At 36.4% G+C, this 17,830-nt stretch overlaps 1 protein-coding gene across 7 annotated transcripts in view; it reads left to right on the forward strand.

Moving 5' to 3' along the window:
- The first annotated feature begins 3,480 nt into the window (after window positions 1–3,480).
- The window catches only part of KHDRBS2 (KH RNA binding domain containing, signal transduction associated 2), a 542,840-nt gene continuing 528,490 nt past the window's right edge, over window positions 3,481–17,830 (forward strand). For 6 of the 7 annotated variants that reach the window (XR_013993122.1, XR_013993123.1, XR_013993124.1 and 3 more), the window contains exon 1: window positions 3,488–3,801. Coding sequence is in view for 2 of the 7 variants with exons in the window: in XM_081044943.1 (XP_080901069.1) it covers window positions 3,711–3,801 (91 nt within the window). In the remaining 5 variants the exon portion in view is untranslated. Of the gene's footprint in view, window positions 3,802–17,830 lie in introns of all 7 variants that reach the window. The other variant, XM_081044942.1, reaches the window with a different exon arrangement.

Raw genomic sequence — 17,830 nt, forward strand, 5'->3', positions numbered from 1 at the left:
ATTCAGAATAGCAATATTCCAAACAAAATACTAGTAGGCTTTCAACCAATATCAGTCCTTTCTCTCCTGCTCTCCTTGAATTATACATTTGTGTCTGTTAAAATTCAATATGATAATTAAAAAAAAAAACTTTTCCAATTAGAAAACTTTCATATGTATATACGAAAAAAGTTCTATGCATATATATGTGTGTGTGTATAAATACCAGCTTTGAGTAGTGAATATTCATTTTGTGCTGTAGCGTATTAGCATATAGCATAAATTTTGGCTCTGAACTCATTACCTATGAGAGATTTCTCACTGCTGTGCTACTGTTGCTATTGGTTGTTGGCACAGCCAAGTCCTAATTCTCTTTTTTTCTACTTGCAACCCTAAAATATATCATAAAAGTTATAAAAGAAGCTGGAGCAATTTCATTTGTTCAGTTAGTGAAACTAAAATCAAAACATTAAAAAAAACACCTTCTATGTAATGGTCTCTGTCAGACTCTTCAGTAGATGAAAATGAGACATTCAATATTTTAGTCCTTCATTATACTCTATCCCAGGCACCAAGACATTAGAAAACTTAGTGTAAAGGATCAGGCTGTTACAATTTTATTAACCCTTGATTTTTATTTGAGTGGCTTCTAATGAACCCTTGGAGTAAGTAGTCAGGCTAGTGACATATCCCTAAAGTTGATGAGAACTCTGAAATAAAAACTGTGTGTTTTATGTAATATTATATGTTGGGTAATTTTTTTGTTAGTGTGCAAAGATAAGCCTGATTAAATACCCTTTATCCGGGCCTTTCTTATAAAGGTTTGTAAAAGTATTGAATACACAGTTTGTGCATTAATTATAGGACATAGTCTATAATGCATGCCTTATTTACCCTTCAGAACCAAGTTTGGTTGGTGCAAAATGTTCCATAATATCCCATTGTTGAAATAATAGTGCAGTAAATGGAATACCATTAAAAAACAAAAACAAAAACAAACAAAAAACAAAAACAAAAAAACCAAAACACCTTTCAGGACTAGAACTCGTGTTTAAAATGAGATAAATCTTTACCTAAGATATACAAATCAATTCAGTGGTCAATATGGTTAAGTTATTTACACCATTAGAAAAAGAGGCGGGTTTACCAGTAGTTATAATTTATTCATGTTTAGACATATGATACTATCTATTCAACAATTATCTATAGAAGGCTCTCAATTTATTTATATTTATGTTTATAAAATGTTTGTGTTAATAAAGTTATGCTGAGGATATCCACTATGTAATTGTGGTAACTGTAAAATATTCATATGTGAAATAAGCGGAGAACACATGGTGAGATAGAGTCAGCTATTGAAAATATAGGGATGTGATGTAGGATAAATGTATGTGCAGGGCATCTTTATTCACACAGTCATATCCTGTTTGAAAATGCATTTCCCCCTTTAAAGTGCAGTTTAGCCATTTGCTGAGAGTTTACCTGAGAAAATAAAATTATAAATATTTTTTGGTAATAATTAGGAATATAAAAGTTAGCTAGCTAATTCACCATATTTATAATGACATGAATATCTAGAGACATTGTATAATAAAGCCAATCCTTGGACTACTTTCCATGGTATCTTCTTTCTGCACCTTTAATCATGGAAAAGAGGACTATGAATAGATAATGTAATTGCTGTTGCTGGACGTAACAAGAATTACTGCATGTTTTTGATTCATGAAACTGGGTTTGTGCATGGCCCCATAAGCACTACATGCTTTTAATCTTTTGGTATGATGCAAAGCAAAATGTGATTACAATTACTGCACAATAATTTTTCTAATTTATATTCATTCCAAAGTGTTTACAATTTATTAGTTGTGTTTGGCATTTTATCCACCCTCCACTACAATAGCTTCTGGCCACCTCTCTGAAGATTGGCAGCATTCCTACTGTCAAAAAATAAAATTATCAATGAATCATAGTTCTCACAGCTTATTTCATAAACTTTTAACCATCTGATCATAATTGTTAGCCATATACTCCCTCATCATTGGCCCTGTGGTAGCATACTCTCAGCTTCCAGGTAGGATGAACAATTTCTGGTGCCAAAAGAAGTCATGTTTGTTACTTCTGGGTTACTGAACTTTCCTGTCTGTGCCTTAGTTTCCACATTATAAAACAGAAAGTAATACTTGAACCATGTTTCACAGAGTGCTTTTTTGAGGACAAATTGAGATCATGGATGTGAAGTCACATAAAAAATGTAAAGCATAAGTAAAAGATAATCTCCCAATCTTATCCTGAAAAATAAATAAGGAAAAGATTTGACTACATTAAGAACCTGGAAAAGTTTCAGCATGCTTTATTTGTAGGAAAGTTAGCTCCCATTCTTTCACACCAAAAATGGTGGGGGGAGAGGCAAATTGAATAAAATGATTGTTTATGAAAAGAGACAATAGTTTTGTAACATTTGAAGCATGCAAGCTGCATTATCACCTCCCATTGTTAAGAGAAGGATGGGAACTGCCTCGAGTGTTGATGATACCTGCAGCATCTGACTCTCCTTAAATAAAAGTGAGAGAGATACAAAGTAGCTCAGCAACGGTACTTGGTGAAAGACTATCACATCTAAAATAAGGAGAAAGGGGAAAATTAGAGCAACTGGGGTTACCTGTTTAACTAGTCTCTTCCTTTTTCCACATGTCTTCCTAATTCCTTCACTAATTGTGGCTAATTGTGTTCCTTTTCAGTTGTAGAATTCAGCCCTCTCCCGGAACCCCTCCCATAGATAGGGGTGGATTGGGAGAGGAGGGATGGATGGGAGAGAAACCAGAATCAAGTCAATACCCCAGTGATCCTACGCTGGAAGCGTATTGCTACAACACGATCGCCCCAGACCCGCTCTATTTGTTTATCAATGAACATCCTACAGCGTCCCCGAGATGTAGGTCAGGCTCTTTGGAAACACAAGCCGCCGATCAAACGCCGTCTTCTTTATGTTTCCAGACTCGGTGCGCTGCCGATTCCTGCACACTGGAGTGCGTCTGAGCCGCACGAGGGAGAGGAGACACCTGTGCCTTAGGGACTCAGGTGAAGTCCTATCTACCTTCCTGAGACTTTCCCTGGTGCTTTCCCTCCCGTCAGCCTTGCACTCCTCATCCCCATTTTCCCTGACGTCTTGGACCCGAGCTTCTCTGCTTAACGGGTGCTTTTCCCGCTCTCTACCCCCTCTGCACCTCTGCTGAAGACACAGAGGGCTCCACACAACTGGGCATGCCTAATAACCTGCGAAGGCTTGGTCTGCAAGAAGAAAGCGTTTGCACCTTCTGTGCCCCCCTCCCAGCGACAGCTGCCTCCTGCCAGTCAGGCGATCCGACGTGCGGCTCTGCCCAATGAGAGCCCGCGGCCTTCGCGGGGGCCCCGCCTCTCACAGCACCCCCACCAATGAGTGGTGGGTAGAGGTGGGACGGGTCCTGTTCCCGCCTCTCCAGTTAAGGCCGCCTGTGTGAGCCGGGACTGCGCGATCCAGGGACGACTGTACCGACCGGCAGGTGTGGGCGCTGGGCCGTGCAGCCCGACGGCTGGAGTTGCAGGTGCTCGGTGCATGGGCCAGTGAGGACGCGCGGAGATCCCCTCTCCCCGGCGGAGGCAGAGCAGCGCGGGAGCCAGGCGCTGCCCGGCGACCCCGCGTCCGAGCGAGCGGAACCTTGCGCTTCGCCCGGGGACTGTCCGAAGTCCGCGCTATGGAAGAGGAGAAATATTTGCCTGAGCTGATGGCAGAGAAAGATAGCCTGGATCCATCTTTTGTGCATGCCTCACGCCTTTTGGCGGAAGGTAGGACTTGCCTCTATAGATGGGCACAAACCGCCGGCCGCCCATCGCACCCGCGGCTTGGTTAAGGGGAGTGAAGTTGGGGAGGGACGACTGTCTCCTTCGTAGAAACTGTGCCCCTGAAGATGCTCGCGGACAGAGCATCGGAGCTCGGGCGGACAGAACCTATTCTTGGGGCGGGCAACAATGCTCCTTTTAATTTGGGGGAAGATCAAAGCTAGGAGATCTAATGACAGTGGTTATGTGACCTTTTAGAATCATTGATAGAGACACCATAAAGTGTAACGCGGTTCACAGGGATATTTTCACTTCGCAGAGGAAAGGGCAATCCGTTTAGAAGTAAATGATCACCCACGTAGTATTCTAAGAGCTTCTTATTTACATATCAGCATTTCTTTTCCTGCATTTGGGAAGTGATTCTGTTACCCTTTAGTCTAATTACAGTCTTTGCTATGGAAAGGCTTAGAATTAAACTATGCATGTTCGTCTATGTGAATGTGGCAGAGGCTAAAGTGCTTATCAATTTATTTGAAGTGCGATGATTGGGTTACTCTGCGAGTTGCTGGTCTCTGGGAACACTACACAATTGATCAACTGTTTTACCAAGTGTGCATTTTCTTTTGTGTACCTGTAGTGTTAATGGAGATTTCATCCCCAGAGAAACATATGTCTTGTCTTTTGCATGGCTTTGAAAGGTTATTTAAACACACACACAGACACACTCACACACACACACACACACACACACACACACACACACACAAACTTCTGTATGACAGAAACATTAGCCAAATTACATCATTTATCTTGAAATATTGCCTTTGGACTGCTAAAGATTTTCATGATATCTGTAGTAACATAGTACCTTAAAAAAATCTCCAGGCTGTTTTTTATTAATCCTTCATTATTAATGAATCGTTTCATCATTAATTTGACTACAATGCAGTTTTGTAGCTTAGGTTGTTATGGGCTTAACCTATAGCAGAACTAAAAGTGACAAGTTCCTCTTCCTCAGCCCTTCAGCATTAAAATAAATGTTTTCTTTTTTGAGACTTATGTAGTTGTACATGGAAGGAAAAATTCTGACCCTCCATGTATGATTCAAATAGGCATTCTGTCTAGTTCAAGATTATATTGATAGATTATTATTTATAACAATAATAATGTGTAGGTGTTTTTCCTTTTTTCATACTAAACAAGTAAAGGATTTATAATCAAAATATTGAACGTGTGAAACAAGTAAACTATTTTTCAAGGAACGAGTTGGTTTTGTGGAGTATTTGGGAAGATAAAATGTAATTATGCTTACTACTTTTTTGGTTACTGAATTAAAGCAAATAAAGTCGAAAAGTAAAGTCAATTAAAAAATTAAACTCTCTACTAAAAAACTAAGATAATTACATCAATACATAGGAAAAGTAATGAGTTAATAAATGCTCAGGATTGTTAAAAACGATTAAAAATGCAAGTAGGCCTTCTCAAATTGCTTACTTCAATATATTTTCCAGAAGTATCTTCATTTAGCTGTTAATATCTTTAAAATGCAAACAATACACTACAAATTGATGATTTTCTCTAACCTGCTCATTGGAGTTCTCTTTGGGGCTGCAGGTTCAGTGATTAATTCATCTTTCACTAATGAGAGTTAGTGTATTTTTGAAAACGGCCAAGCTAAAGAAATGCATGTGAGAAAGTCTTAATGGAGTGCAAAGTATTTCTGCGACTGGTGAAACAGTCAGAGAAGGCTGTGCACCTGGTTCTTTAAGCATTTTATCTTTCCCAGGAACTTGATTTCTTGATACTTAAGAACATGTTCAGATGTACCTTGTAATTTAATTTTTTCCCAGTAGGGGGAAGCATGTTCTGCTTTTGTAAAGCCTTAGGAAGAAAAGCTCCTAAATAGAGAGAAAATAATCTAAGTAAGAAACAAAGAGAGGTGTCCAAATTTCAGAGAAATCATAATGAGGAAAAGAGAATGGAGGAGGTGATGATAAAAATCTTGAAGGGTATAAAGAGGCGCAAACAGATGCATAAAGTTTAAGTTCGTTCTCTCATTGCCTGAGGCTCTTTATGTGTGCTTATTAAGGAGGGTAAGGTGAGTATCCTTTGGACTCTTTAATAAATCTTAATGTACATTTTACATTATAGATCTTTCATTACCTTTTCAAAGGCCATTTATTAAGATTTCCAGGATTTGGTTCACATCTGTATGAGAGAGTATTGTTGAGATGATTTTCCTTCTCATACCTGGAAATGCACTGATTGAAGGCAGCGGCTATAAATAAACCTGACATAGATATTCATTTGGAAGAAAGGTGCACACTGAAGTACATTTTAGTCAGTACTGTGCAGACAGTCTCAAGACTGAGTGAGTAATAAAAATGATCCAGATGATTCAGTTCTTCGGAATGATTTTTCCGGAAGCTTACATATATATACCGGAGTGCCAAAAAATGTATACACATGACTTGTATTCATCTTTTATTATTGGTATATTGAGTATTATACTTTTAATACAGTTTTTTCCTTTCTTAAAATGTGTATACTTTTTTTTTTTGGCACCCTATATTTTTGTGTGTGTATTTGGCACCCTATATATATTTGCATATATATATATGTATGTATGTATATATATATATATATATATATATATATGCAGTGATATACACCAATAAGCTTTCACAATGATTTGTTTTGCTTTTGTGATTAATGATAGATGCAAATTAGTGCTCTATTGTTATTATTATGTTTAGAATTGGAGGCCATGGTTAAAAGTACTAGTTTGTTGGTAATTTTGCTATGTGTGTGTGTGTGTGTGTGTGTGTGTGTGTGTGTGTGTGTGTGGTTTGTTTTATTTCAGTTGTTGCTGCTGTGTGTGTGTTTTCAGTAGGAATGATTCTGAGAAAGCTAATGAAAGAGCCCAGACATTTTATGAATTCGATTGCTATTTAGAAAAGATCTTGAATAGTATGAAGAGTGTTTATAATATGTTTGATTAAATTAAATGATTTTCCTCCTGTGATTATCATATTTAATTATCCATTTGTTATGGAGGGTGTTTTTGCATATGATGAAACAGCAAACTCAGCATGATCCTTCAAGTTCCACTCAGCCTCGGAATTTGCTTGCCAGATGAAATTAGATAAGGTTATTTATATCTATGCTACTTCTGGTAAGTGCACTAAACTGTGAATCCAGATACCTGGATTTTAATTCCACTTTTGCCCCATGTGAATCTTGATAAGCTTTCCTTCCTTGGACCCAGTTTCCTTGTCTCACAAGTTAAGGAGTTGGACTAATGATCTATATATTTCTCCATAATTCTAATTAAGTCTGGGGCTACTGCTGATGCAAAGGAGTTGGATTTGTGTATTCAGAACACCAAAATTAATGGCTGAAACTTTTTTTATTCTTTCCTACTTTAATGATTAATAATACATTTATTGCACTAGAATGATATTTGATGCATATACATTATTTTGGGTACTGAGGACAGATTTATGTTCTTAAATCTATAGAACCATTATCTTCATAATAGTTCAGGGCTACAAATGTATATATAACGAAAATATTCTTGTTTGCTGTCAAGCATGCCTGTCCGCTGACAGACATAGATCTGTTCAAATTTATAGATTCAAATATGGTGATTCTATACCTTTAGGAGGATTAATAAATTTTTGTCCAATTGAGAGTATTCCAGGTGCTCTGATTGGCAAGACTTGGTAACCTGAATTCTTCACAAATTTTGGTAGATTCATTGTTTTGTTTGCATGATCACATGATGAAGCAAAATATTGCCAAATATCTCAACAGTGGAAATATTTCTTTTTAGAAAGTCTAGGTGCTACTTTCTAATTTTAGTGAAAAGCTTGGCGGTCCATCTAGGATTGGCCTTCCTGTTTGCAGATATAGATGCACTTTTGATACCAAAAGAGAAACAGGGATTAACATTTATCACAAATACTGATTTCTAGTGACTTAACTACATTTAGATTCTCAGTAAGGATCATTTTTTAATTTAGATTGTGTTCCTTAAAATATTTTCCATAAAGCTTAGGAAAGATATTGGTATAATACCTTTAAATTTATAAAATTAGCTTCTGATAAAGTAACATTCATATGACTTTTCCTTTAACGTAATTCTTTTTTCTCCTCTCAGTATCTTTGGCATAGTCTTATTTACATTTCTTCAATAAAGAACAAAATTGTCAGAAAAACTAAATTTAAGGTGTCTTTGATCTGCTATTAAAACACATTTACAAAATCGTGGGAAGATTCTGCTTAAGCAAATAAAATACTTGGCACAGAATGTTGATACTTCTGCTTACTATGAAATATAGGATATATCATTTATTTCCTTTCTGATTCTCAGTTTCTTCATCTGTAAAACAGACAAATTAACATCTACTTGGCATGGTTCAATTAAGGTAAAAAAATGCTGTGTGTGATAATATAAGCAGTATTTTATATAAATAGAAGTTTTATTCAACTATAACAAAAATATAAGAAGAAATTATACAAATATCAGATGATGCTTTTAATATTTTCCTTAATATTTTAATGGTGTTTGTGAACTTGACCTCAACTTGAAGCTTGATTTTGTAAGAAAATAAGCACTGCCTTTTTGAATCACGGCTGAGTGACATTTGAACTCATAAACCAAATCATGAAATACATTGTTTTACAAAAAATGATTCCAATGAGGGTTTTTAAAATATCACATTCCCTTAGTCAATGGTTACTTGTCTTGATTTTACTTGAGCATGATTAGCTCTGGTTCTGTGTATTTAAGAGAAATTATAAACCTCCTCAGTCCTCTTCATAAACCCATATTCCTTTACTCTTGGAAGCTGATTTCATCCTGTTTTTGGGGGCGGAAATGGATATATCTTTTCTGACATTCTTTAACCTCCTGCCACCTAAAAACTTCCATCCTCATTCCCACTGTCTTTCATTCCCAAAGGATGAAATGGTTCTTTGTTTTCAAGGCTGACTTGTTCACCCATATTCTTAACTCTAATGCTCATCATCTCTTCCAGACTGGTTCTAAGTTATATCCTTTTCTTTAGTATCTCCAACGTCTTCCCTATGTACTTTTCCCTTGTAGCAGCCTGTTGCCATGACCCAACCCGAATAATTTAAAAAAATTAGCATACTTGTTTCACTTACCAAAAGTAATAAAAATAACCTCTCTTGACACTTATCCTCTTTTGTTTCCTTCAAGCTTTTGACAATACTAGTTCTATACTAGCTGCCTCACTTTCTCAATTTACCTCTTCAGTATGACCTCTGTCCTCATCATTTTCCTAAAAACAGTGACTTTTGTGACAGAATCATCTCCCAATTGCCGAGTCCAATAAAATTTTTCTGACCTCTCATCAGGTCTCTTGGCTGCACTTTACTCTCCATCGTTTTCCAGTGTTTTGGCTTCTCCTTTGGCTTCCAAACACTACACACTATTTTATTCTTTTCTATTTCTTACCCTCACCATCCTCCATCCCTCTCCACCCCACCTGAACACACACTTTGCTATCAGAGTGATTTATTCAAAATCAAAGTGTGACCATGTAAGACTTTTAATGACATTTTCCTTTAGCAGGCCTCCTCTGACATGTCAGCAGAGAGAGAGTGGGCACCACCTTGAAACTTCCAGATGGAGATGAAAGTCCAGACTCTCCACTCTGCATCTACTGACACCACTTTGTTCAAAAGGTGGAGGAATCTTTTGTTACTGCTCCCTGCATGGCCTCTAGTGACACCAAGAGGAGTGTGGAGGCCTCAGTCCCACTGGAGCATGCTGAAAGTTCTAGCAGGAGTGAGACTCCTGATACCATGCTGGCTTGAGGGAGAAGGGTGCCTTGTTACTTCTCATAAGGCTGGAAGTCCAGGATCTCCAAATAGGCTCATTGCCACTGTAGGAGGTGTCCTTACCGTGGGTGGAAATGAAATCCCTCGTCCCTTTTCAGTCTTCTCTGATTCCACTCAGGGGAAAAGGGTGCCTCTTTACACAGCTAGGTGAAGATGGAAGTCTAGACTCCCTACTTAACCTTTCTTGACAGGGGTGAGCATGAAACACGTTTTGTTGTTGTTGTTGATTTGCTTTTTGTTTTTTTCCGGTGTTGTTTAGCTGGAGAAGGATGTTTGTTGCTAAACGTTTTCTATTTTGCTAGCTTGCCCTTTTTTTATCTAGTCTTTTGGCCAAAGAAAGCAGGCTTTTCTTGAGGCTTTTATTTATTTATTTGTTTTGTCTGCTCTTCTATTGATGTTTATGGATTGCCAGCTTTTCCAGTACCCACTTTGGCATATATGAGGCACAAGAAAAACTAGGGCAACCACTGTTGCCGTATAACTCCTGGGTCTTGTAGTATCCAGTTAGTCTGCCTTCTTTTTTCCACTCTGTGGTTTGTTGATATATAATATCCTGTCCCCAGTCATTTGTGTATTTTAATTTATTTGTTTATGACGTTTTCTTATGAATGCATGTTAGGCCTTGTACATTAATATTTCATTTACTCGTTATATAAGAATGAGCATAACTTGGATAAATCCAGGTAGAGAGTGGACACACTATTTTTCACTTTATTTATCTTCTTTCAAAGAGATTTTGTGACATGGTATCTGAGAGTGGGAACACTGTGAGGTCTGATCATTATTCCTAGTTTCTGTTTAACACATTGTCTATATTGAAGCATTTTGTTCTCACAGGAGCTGTAAAAAGGAAGGAAGTTTTAGAGATAGTTTTTAGAAACCCTTGGAAATAACTCTGTAGTGTCATCAGCTTTTGTTATGTCCTTATTTACTTAAACACCTGATTTGATCTCCTTTTTTTTTGTCTGGATATTTAACAAATGTATCTTAATTGGAATTATATTCTGACGCCAGTTTGATTTTTAAAGCTATATGCAGAGTAAGTTTTAATGTATTCATAGATTGAAATATAACCGTTTTTCTCACAAAAAATGGAGAATTTCAATAAAATAAATATGATATGGAAATATATATTTTTTTAAAAATGAGTACTGATTAATAGCTGATCTCCCAAATTATTGTTAGTAAATACCCATGTTATATGACTTCTTCATTTTTTTTCAAATGGAGAGTTCTGAACTGATTGCATGTTTTATTCACCAAAAACTTGAGAAGTCATAGCCAGGCATCCTGTTGCTTAATTATTATTAACTATTTTGGGAAACAAGTCATTTATATCATGTCCTCCATTGCTCACCTTTGACTCATGAACACTACTTTCAAAAAAGATTTTGCAGTAAAGAGAGATAACAAACATTCAAGAACACCTAACTGACAAAATGTTAAGTCATTTACTACAGATACCCTTATAGGCTGGCTACAGTTTGGGGGATGAATCCCAGTGAGCTAAGATTCTATTGTATTTTATTGTGTAACACAAATGTCCTTGAAAGTGTGTTGGTAACACCTGTTTGTAATATGTGCTATTGGTATATGAAAATGTATCAGATTTTTATTGATATATGAAGAGGTATCAGATTTATTAGTTTTAAAATAATCTGAGGAGGATACAACAGTATCCTCATAAGATAAATAATAAGGCATGGGAAGATCTGGATTTTACAGACTGATGATTTCATAGGAATTAAGAGAAGGTCATGACTCTTGTTTTTCATGGTAGTCATAGATTCTTCATCATCATCATCATCATCATCATCATCATCATCATTGCTGTCAGTATTTATCGGGAGATTACTCTTTGTCAAGTACTGTAGTAGACACTTTGTATGTATAACCACAATTAATCCACCCACCAATCCTATGAGATAATTCTTAACATTATGTTTGTTTTACAAATGAGAAAAAATAAGAATTAGAGAAGTTAATTTATCTAAAGTCACACAGCGAATAAATTGTATAGCCGAAAATCAGGCTTTCTCACCCAGAGACCACGAGTAACCATTACGCCATATTGCCTCCTGCAGGATAGACACAACTTTAATTGAACTTTGAAGGAAGGCTAGGTACTAATATGCAAAGTATATCCAGGAGATCAACTTGGTTGTTGCCATTAACTTCCAAACTATGTTCCTGAACGCATGCCTTGGATGATTTATTACACAATATTGTTAAATAAGTATAGTATATGAAAGGCAAGTAAATTTATAAATAGGGAAATTTACCTAAGTACACAATTGGAGTAAGGATTATCGGGACAGTCTGACTTTTTTGTGTCTTATATTGAATGCTGTTTCTGAGATAGTTTGGTGACAAGGTGGCAAGGAACAGGACAATATTCCAGGCTATTTTTGTTGTTGTTCCAAAAATGGAGAAATTTGTGCGATTTGCAGAGGCATTTTTCTTTCCATGTTTTTCAGAAAGCTGCATATATTTGTTGAATTATTCTAGGAAGGAAAAACAACTATTAATCCTCTCATGTCTTGAGGCAGTGTCAGTTTTGTTTAAAATTTAGAAGTGAGTAGATTTCACATATGGTCAGAAGCAGAAAACTTGGTATCATGGCTTGATTTAAATGTTATCTGTAGGTTCTGAGGTTTTAGGGTTGAATAACTTTGAAACAGATTGGTTGGCATTATTATACCATTATCACACAGGACACAATCGATGCCCTTTCATTTAAAACATTAAATATTTGATTTACTTTTTGATAGAAAAGCAGAATGTATGTATTTTTTCTAGATGTGGATATATTTTGCAGATTCATATAATTGTGTATCAGAAAATGATGAATCATGACTAAAACTCAGGAGAAGGAGGCTCTGTGACAGAAACTTAGTAAAGAGGCTGAAGGAGAAGAAATTTATTAATTTTCAGAGAAAAAGGATAACTAAAGTAATAGCTACATTTATTGAACATGCACCCTGGCTCAGGTCCTTCCATTATATCAAAAAGGAAGCTAATGTCTCTTTTTTATGTGAAATGTTAAAGAGGCAGATTAGAGGGTAGCACAGTAAATGTGGATTTTTTTAGGCAATAAATCAGAGGTTAGGTAAATGTCCAATTATAATGTGAAAGAGCATCAAAAAGCAACCATTAAACACTGAAGCATTAAATAATATTGAAGAATATTACTTGTTTAAGGAAATACCAAGATCGTGCTTTGAAAAACTTTTATAAGAGTTAAATACCTGTTATTGCAGAATCGTTTTTTTTTCTTTAAAGTAATTTTCTTCAGGCAATTTATGGGATTTGATGTTTTAAAAATTTGATTTATAAGCACCAATCCACTCATTGTATAGAAGAAGACAGTAGATGAATGAATGCATAACAGAATACATTTCTTATATTATGTTTAGATATGTAAATAAGTGGGTAAACTTAAGTAATTGTTATATTAAAATAAAGATTATCTATGTCTACAGATGACTTTAAGTTTTCCTTTTTGGAAGGCAAAAGTTAGAAGCTGTCCTTTTATTCCCCCAAGATCTGATGAATGAGAGAGCATTTAAGGAATTGTGTGAAAATGAAAGAACATTTGGTGTGCTGAGGGCAGATGGCATCTTATTATGATATTGTTTTGGAATGGAATTCAGGATGATAGATGGCTATACATTAAGCTAGTATTCTGAAATTAGTGCAAAATTGGAAATTTTGTCATATCCATATAAGGAAAATCTGGTAAAATAGAGTAGTATGATAATGAAAAGCCATTTAATGGAATTAGATGAAGTTGTACGTATTTATAATGAGATGCAATAAGCCAAATGGTTTCTGGTTGAGTAAAATGAGGTGTGTGTGTGTGTGTGTGTGTGTGTGTGTGTGTGTGTGTGTTTATGTGTGTAGCATATACTAGACATAGGTAGTCAATAAGAAGCAATGCTGACTTGGTCCAATTGGTTGTTATGATCTGTACTCTGTATTACTATCTGAGACTTAGAATTAGGTTGAAGAGAGGAAAGGAATTACAGTCAATTAAATAAACAATTTCCATAGGGTCTGCAAAATGCAATGATAAGGAAAATTGGTGATTTTTAGGTGTCTCGGGTAGGGCATCTAAAGAAGTCTTCCAGGATCATGGAAGGCTTCAATAGGGAGGGGCATGTTAGTTGAGATATAACAAATAGGTGGGATATGGCCAGGATACAGTGAAGAGGGGTTATAATCCAGGATAATTATCTATGGATACAACAATGAACAGCTCCTAAACCTGAAAAGAAAGGTAAGATGTATTTGGATAAGCTGAGTGATGTGATTTATAATAAGACATACATATTTAGCCTTCTTCCCTGTTTTTGGCACAGACCCCCTAAAACACTTGGAATTCCCGAAGTGCTGAGAGCTATATGGGCTTTTGTATGTTAATGAGCTGAGTTTTGGACACCACAGAAGGATGGGTAGTGTTTGCCAGAATAACTAACCATGTTTGTAGAGGGTTGTCATTTTCAGTCCTAGCCCCCTGAACTCCAGGAAGGGGAGAGAGGCTGCAGGTTGAATCAATTGCCAATGGCCAATTATTTAGTTAACATGTCAATATAATGAAGTCTCTCTCAAAACCCCAAGGGACTGGGTTCAGAGAGCTTTCAGGTTGGTGGTTGGTGAACACATGGAGATTTGGAGAGAGTGGCCAGCTCAGAGCAGGAAGTCCATGCCCTTCCTGCCCTCAACCACTCCAACACTCCCCACCCACTGCCACCCTATGCATCTGTTCCATTTGGGTGTTTCTGAGATATAGCCTTTGTAATAAACTGGTAATCTAACAAGTAAGATGTTTCTGTGAATTCTGTGAGCTGCTGCAGCACATTAGTCAAACCCTAGGAAGAGGTCATGGAAACCCCTGGTTTATAGCCTGTCCATTAGAAGTGCAGGTAACAATCCAGACTTGCAGCTGGCATCTGAAGTATAAAGAAAGGGTCGTTGGAAGCCCTAGTCTATAGCTGATTGGTCAGAAGCACAGGTGACAACCTTAGCTTACAACTGGTGTCTAAACTGGACAGTGGGAACAGTCTTGTAGGACTGAATCCTTAACCTGTGGAATCTCATGCTGCTATCTCTCAGTCGATAGTATCAGAATTGACTTGACTTCTTGGACATTCTGCTAGTGTCAGAATTGCTTGGTGTTGTCTGTGATGTTTGTGGTGGGTCCAGAAACCCAAAGGATTAAGTATGCTTGGAAAGTACAGTACAAGGGAAAACATCAAGAAAAGTGGGTCTAAAGAGAATGGAAGATGCTTATCACACATATCTTGTATACTGTCTTAAAAGGTTTGGACTTCATGCAAAGGCAATGGAAAATCATTTAAATGTTTTAAAAGGGGGCAAGTGTGATATCAGAGTTTTAATGAAAGGATAATGTGGCTGCACTTTTGGGGAAAAGGATTTGACAGCTAATAAGACATGGGCAGGCCATCAGATAGTGAGAGCAGTGATCCGGGAGAGAAGTTATGGTGACTTGAATTCAAATAATGATAGTGCAGATGGGAAGTGGACAGAGCTAATAGACATTTAGCAACTGAAATATTGGGTAGAGGGGATGAAAACTGGTCAAGGCTGTTGTCTAGGATGCTCTTGGTAATTGGTTTAATGGTGGTGTCAGTAATCGAGATAGGAATTAAAAGGAGGTTAATGCTGAGTTCATATGGACAAATGTACATTGAACGACTTATAGGGTGTTGAAGCAAAAATGCAGGTGGAGAGTTGGGTCTGGCAAAAGATCTGTGCTGCAGGTAATGGTTTAGGTTTTATTAGCATATGGTTGGTAACTGACCTTGGGTGTAGAAGAGTTCTCTCCTGGAGAGCAAATGGAGTACAACAGGAAGGAGGCTTAGTATGAAACCCCGAGGAACATCAGCATTTAAGGGAAGGACAGGAGAAAAGTAGTTTGTAAAGCTGACTCAAAGGAGTTTCCTAGAATGCAGGTAGGAAAGATGAAGTAAGTTCAGTGTCAGGTAAGTAGAGTATTTGAAAAATGAAGGATTTGGTTAATATTTTCACATGCTGCAGATAGGCCAAGTAAGACAAAGATCAAACATTTCTAATGGATTTGGCAGCAAAGAACAAATTGAGAGAGGAGTTGGAGAAAATCCCAGATTTCTTCCATGTTGAGCAGTGAATTGTGAGACCATAAGATAATGAGGTTGGAAAACTCTTCCAAGAACTTAGAATTCCAGAGGAGGAAAGCTCTGAGAATTTAATTTGTTGAACTGTATGAAATCAATAATATTTAATCATTTTGTCCTACAAAAACAGCAATTTTGTATAGCTTTGTAACCTATAGAAGGGAACAATAGAATGAGAGAGGCATTTAAGTGTAATGGTTAACAGCATAGACACTTGAACTGGACCCCCAAAGTTACAATTTTGTTTCTATAGTTAAAGATCTGTATTATTTGGGGTGAGTTACTTTAACCTCTGTATTCCTCTTTCCCTCGCGTATAAAATGAGGCTACTATTAGTTCTAAACTAACAAGAACATGACAGCCATATATTGTTTCTTTTGCTTACTTTAAATTACAATGCAATTCTTTGGCTGCAACATCCTCTCTGCTCTCCCATTCCCTTTTCCTCCTTGCTAATGTTCTTAGTGTGATATGGAACATGCTTATTCAAAACTACATCTCATATAATAAAATTGTAAAATTAATCTCTATCCTTTTCTAGGATTGTCTTTGAACTTCTGAGGCTTTCCTTATCCCAAATCTATTGCATACATCTAATTTTTCCATTGACAGCTCTCACTGACTTGTTGGCATAAGTGACTTTGTTGATCACTGCCACTTCCTTGATACATTTTCCCCTTGAATTTGTGATTCTACAGCCAATATAGAAATTTAATGCCTTCATTCTGATCAATGAAGCTATGATCCACACTGAGCATGAAATGGGTACCTGAATTTGTTATAGTCTTAGCTCCTTAATGCTTGTAGTATGACCATTTCTCCATACTGAGTAACAATATTATGTGAAAAGATATATGTATTATCTTTCATGAGACTGGAGGAAATACTGACTTTGTTGGATCTGAAAGGAAAACATGTGTGAATGCAAAATTTTAATTATGTATTTTAAGGTCAAACATTATTTTATGAAATATTTGTGTGTGTGTGTGTGTGTGTGTGTGTATTATTTCTACTCTGAATTGTGTTAAAAAAAGGTTTGAAAGCTACTTGTATAGTATAAACTGCATAGTAGTTGAAATCAAAACACTAATGTTTGAATTATCTGCTGCTTGGTTGCTTTGTGACTGTGGGCAAATTTCTAAATTTCTTTGAGGCTTTGTTGTCTCATTAATTAAATAGACTCTTATTGACTGCCTCATATCAACTGGTCATTTCATGAATTTCATGGAAGTGTATGTGCAATATTTATTCAATGGTAGAAATCAATATGGATTCTTTTGTTACTCCACTTTGGTTTTCTTACTTTAAAAAAGAAAGAAAAAAAAGAGGCAAATTTTATGAACAATGAAATGCAGTTTTTAGGTATACAATTTGATGAGTTTGATAATTGTGTAATTGTGGTATAATCTCGTCTGAACAATACTCTTGGCAAGATGGAGAACATTCCCATTAGCCAGAGACTTTCCTTGTGCTCCTTTCCCATTAATCTGTATTTTCTTTGGCAACTACTGTTCTGATTTCTATCATCACAGATCTCTTTGACTATTCTCCAACATTATATGAATGGAATAATAGAGTGTATACTTTTCTTTCTTCTTAAGTTCAACATATTTTTGAAAGTCACCCATATTGTTTCATTTATCAATAGTTTGTTATTTTTTCATGCTGAGTAGCTTTTCATTGTATAAGCATGTCACAATTTGTTTATCCAATTTCTTGTAGATGGACATCTCAGCTGTTTTCAATGTTAGCTTAGAATGAAAAAGCTGCTATGAAAGTTCACTTACAAGGTTTGTGTGGACATACGTTCTCTGTACTGAGAGTGGACTTGCTGAGTTTTAGAGTGTGTACAGGTGATTAACTTTATATTATATGGGATTGCCAAATAGCTTTCTAAAGCGGTGGTGCTATTTTACTTTCCCACCAATGACATACAAAAACTATCTTTTTTTACTTCCTTCCAATATTTGAAGTTCTCAGTTTTTTTA

Source organism: Rhinolophus hipposideros, assembly GCF_964194185.1.
Source record: "Rhinolophus hipposideros genome assembly, chromosome: 3".
Lineage (NCBI taxonomy): Eukaryota > Metazoa > Chordata > Mammalia > Chiroptera > Rhinolophidae > Rhinolophus > Rhinolophus hipposideros.